Genomic DNA, 4779 nt, shown 5'->3' with positions numbered 1-4779 from the left:
TCAACTCTAACCCGCTAATTTTGTGTTAGTTTTATGGATTGTGTAAAAAATGGCCAACCCCCAATGTCAAGTGTCGGGTTTGAGTAGTGTCGAGATATGGATACAAGACTCTATATGTCAAATCTAACCCAATCCATTTAATTAATAGGTCAAATCTACAATCTCAACCATTTAATTTTGTATCAAATTCACGAATTGTGTCAAAATTTACCAGCCTTAATTTTTTGATATGTTTAGTTTTTTTGTTTTGGTTGCTCTTGGTTCCTAAATCCTGATCAGACTCACACACACCCAATTGACACTTGGGCCTCAAGAACCAACCCTAAGGTGAATGAAAAGTAGGACTGGAGCTTTGGGCCATATGTAAATTTTATTATAAAAAGCAGTAACATTCTTTTTTCTGTTAATCAAGTACAAATCTTTTATTTGCCTTTTCCTTTGTAAAAAAAAGAAAAAAAAAAAAAGAAGAAACCTTTCAGAAGATAATCAAACAATATCCTTATAAATCATACGTTTTTCCTTTTGCCTTTCCTCATTATTGCCTTGTCCATGCAGAACTAAAGGGAGTTATCTATCTTATACTTGCCTGCAAAAGGCATAGTTACTGATCCAATCCATAGAGTTCCATCTTTCTCCTGCACTTCAGCCATAGGCGTCAACCTAATTCCACTTTTATCTTCTAATATTTCCAATATTTCACCTTCCACACTTAACCTCATTGCCAACCCACTTCCACTCCATTTAGCCAAGTAGGAATAAGCTTTCATGATGTCAAAAGGGAGCTTAAGCAAAGCATTTCCTATTGAGGGATAGGAAAGAACCCATTCCAATATCCTTCCTTTTCTTGAATGCATTGCCACCCAAAATCCTCCCCTAGGACTCCAACTGAGGTTGTCTGGAAACCCTGGGAGTTGAGCAAACACTTCATGAGTTCCAGCCTTTGATGTTTCTAGCCAGTACTTGCTGACTCTGCATCTACTTGTCTCTGCAACAAGAATGTAGTGACTGTTTTCACCCAATAGCACACCATTTGGGAAAGAGAGATTGTTGAGAAGAACAGTCACTTGTTTGCTTTCTGGGTCATATTTCATTAGCCTTCCTGTTTTATCCCCACTTAGTATCACTGAGATATAATTCCTGCATAAATTGTCATTTAAAATATCAGAAGTGCGATTTTAAATCAAATATTAAAAAATACGTCATTTGGGAGTACATTTTTTTTTTTAAAAAAAACTACGATTTGTAGACGTAGAAAATTCGTGTTTTCTAATTAATTGCAGGTAAGCTTATAAAATATTAAATTTTAAAGTGTATTTTATAGAATCCACAGTTATTAATTTTCTTCTTTTTGTTTTTAGTGATGTAGTGAGGAACTTATATAAGTTTAAATGTGGGGGCTCGTTTGCACATGAATTGATGGATGACACATGTTATTCTCTCATTGTTTAGCCTTTTCATCTTACTACCTTCTTTTTGGTCATCTAACCATCACTATCCTCATTCAACCAACTTCATCTTTTAATACAACCTTACACATTCCCATAGACATTATTACTATTTCTTTTACAAATTTGTTGTTCTTCTCCCTTATATATTGGTTTTTTTTTTTTTTTTTTTTCACAATGTTTTGAATAAGAATCCACTTTTACCTCAAATATATATATATATATATACACACACACACGGCATGTTTCCAAGCCTCTTATTCCACCATACATCACCAAAACCTTCTCCTATCTTGTGGAAGTGTGGTCGAATCCAAGTTTTTCTATTGTTGTAATATTTCATAAATAAGAAGAGTACAGATTACCATTTAGTTTTGATCTTTTTTCTATTATTAGTTGTGAGTCATTGGGCTAGTGTAAATTTGTTGCACTACTTGAAAATCGGTGGTTTCTAATTTTTGAACACCGTATTTTTCTATAAATATATGAAAGTAAAAAGATAGACATGAAAATTTTGTGATTCAGCTTATGGCCTATATCAGGTTAAAGCCTCATAGGCTATTCTTTTATTCATTAATGGATAGTGTACAAGACTTTATTTTATTTTATTTTTTTATTAGGAATGAAAGAGACACAACTTTGGCTCAACTTTTTTTTTATTTGGTCTTTTTTTTTTTTAAAAAAAAAAAGACAAAATAAAAAATAAAATTTTTTCTGAAGTAATAACATCCTATATGGTCATTTTTTTTATTTGTTATTTTTTTTTTTTAAAAAATGTATTTTTCTTCAGAAAAATGGTTATTATTCTAAAATAAAAAGACAACTTCTTTAAAAAAAAAATAACAAATAAAAAAAAAGACCATATAGGATGTTATTACTTCAGATTTTTTTTTTTAATGACCACAATAGAGAAAAGTTGGGCCAAATTTGTGTCAAAAAGTTGTCTGTCATTTCTCTCTCTCTCTTTTTTTTTTTAATTTTTAATTTTTATTTTTATAGAGCTTTATAGGTGATTTGAATTTCAAATACAAACAAATTCTTTAAATTTAGGTAACTAAATCCCTTAATTTTGGGTAACTGAATCAATATTTATCATCAAATATTTTTATTCTTATCAAAGCTAAACTGCGATTTTATCATTTTAAAACTCGTGTTTTCAAATCGCACGGTTTTAAATTTGCAAACGCACATGCACATTGTTAATGTTTTAAGGAAACATAATTTGCACTTATAAAGTTGATCAACTTGATCCTAGACAGACAAATATTTAGGCAATACATACCTTCTAGGGTATTGTGTGCTGCTGTCTGTAAAATAAACGACACCGCTGCGTTGGTCAATGTCCAAGCTGTTGGTGAAGCCTAAGGGAAGGCCTTGTGCCTGCGTTGCGAGCTTAGTGGCCATGCCACCATCGGCGCCCACAATGAGTAGGCCCATATAAGCATCTGCAACGTAAAGATCACCTGTGGATGTCTTGAACCGCAACCCTAATGGGCGCCCACAAATGTGCTCCGTTCGATCATGATCTTGTGGCCCTTCACAACCATCTCTGCCAACAAATAAAGTTCAATTTTTAGTTTTACAAAGCTGTTGAATTGAAGTTTATGTACAATATTTAGAGCATGTTCGGTATTGCGTTTGAAAAATATAGCTTTTAAGTCAAAAAGCGCTTTTGAGCAAGCTTTATTTTTAAGCTTTTGCCAAAAATGCATTTTGACCATTTTTAGGCTTTTTAGACTCTTAAAAGTGTTTTTAATTTTTTTATCAAACGAGTAATTTTTTCTTCAAACGAACTTTTTGCAAAGTGTAGACTGTTATATAACTTAATTGATGAATGGTAGTAAAAATTAACATAAGCACTTATATATATATATATATATATATATATATATATAATAGTTTACTAAATAACATTAATTTTTTTTTTTGGAATATGCAAAAATATAATCGTTAAACAGTCTATATATATATAAACTAAAAGATGCATTTTTTTTTTTCTTTCTAAAGTCCATTTCTCTATCCTCCCTTCAACTCCTCCCCCTCTTATATATTGTCTCTTCTCTAAATTTTCCAGGTCGCCTGCCAAATTTTTCTCTTATTTGGTTTGCAACGATATCCGGTCCCCCCAAGCAAAATTGGTTGCTCCGCTATTGTACACAAATTAGAAGAACTTGGGCAAACAATCTCAGATTTTTAAATATGCGATTTGAAAACGCGATTTTTAAACACACAGTTAAGCGTTCGGCAAAATCGCATTATGACTTTTAAAATTGTGCGTTTTCACAAATGCGTTTCATTGCCTGTGATTTGAAAACGCAAATTTTCTATGTTTTTAAGTCTCAATTTTTTTAAAACACATTTCCAAACAATTTATTTTCTACGATTTAGTTTAAAAACGAACTGCCATACCAAACTCATTTTCAAGAGAACCGTTATGTAAAGTTTAAAACTGAGCAGTCAGACATATCCAAACAAACCCCTTTTGGTTGACATGAAACTTCTTTTAAACTATAACATATACTTTTGAAATTAACAAAAGTGAGAGAGAAAAAACAACTAATATGATAATCATAGAGGACATCGGTTATGGACAGAAATTACCTATTCATACAAATCAATCTAATAAAGTGAGATGTACTTTTAGAACATGTGAGAAGCATAATATTTTTTATTAATACTATTAATCGGTTTGTAACTAATTTCTATCTATCGGGTACCTACAAAGAAATATCATAAATAAAAACTTTTAAAGTTGTCATAGAATTTAATAAGTAGAATGTTTCAACTGTACTTCATTAACAATTTGGGTTAGTGAAAATAACTTTGCATTTTAATTTTTTTCATCATCTACTAACCAGGAGTTAATGACATCCCTTGTGGGTTGTTCACCACTAATTAATTAAGGACACAAATTTCATCTAAATCAGTTTGAATGAAATTTCCTTCAACCTATTTTAATAAGTGACAAGTATCATTCAACATGTTTGTGTTTCTAAAAAATCAATGTTTGAGTTTCTAAGTTAATGGAATGGTAATAAATAACTGTTAAGAAAAAAATCAATGTTTGAGTTCCTAAGTTAATGGAATGATAATAAATAACTGTTGAAAAAAGTGCCAAGGTTCTCTAAGGGCCATGCCTGAAAGACAACCAGAGGCGAGAAAAGTTTCTGCCGACGAACGGACGAGGAGTGATAAGTTGGGTTACTAACGGCATTGTAGTGGGAAGGAAGACAAGCAAAAGGGCTATCTGCATGGCGAACAATCCAGTACGCACAGTGGGAGAACAGATAGGCATTGATATCACTGAAGGAGACATCGGAGTGGTTCGGAACAG

General features: G+C 31.8%; 1 protein-coding gene across 1 annotated transcript in view; it reads right to left on the bottom strand.

Moving 5' to 3' along the window:
* Positions 1–456: 456 nt before the first annotated feature.
* The window catches only part of LOC132161638 (protein STRICTOSIDINE SYNTHASE-LIKE 2-like), a 10983-nt gene continuing 6660 nt past the window's right edge, over positions 457–4779 (bottom strand). Inside the window, exons 2-3 of the mRNA XM_059571798.1 lie at positions 2728–2994; positions 457–1137 (exon numbers count right to left, since the gene is read on the bottom strand). Coding sequence (XP_059427781.1) covers positions 558–1137; positions 2728–2994 — 847 coding nt within the window. The 3' untranslated portion in view covers positions 457–557. The remainder of the gene's footprint in view (positions 1138–2727; positions 2995–4779) is intronic.

This window comes from Corylus avellana, chromosome ca9, assembly GCF_901000735.1.
Source record: "Corylus avellana chromosome ca9, CavTom2PMs-1.0".
Lineage (NCBI taxonomy): Eukaryota > Viridiplantae > Streptophyta > Magnoliopsida > Fagales > Betulaceae > Corylus > Corylus avellana.
Note: the sequence above shows the minus strand (reverse complement) of the source record. Positions and strands in the feature narration are given on the sequence as shown.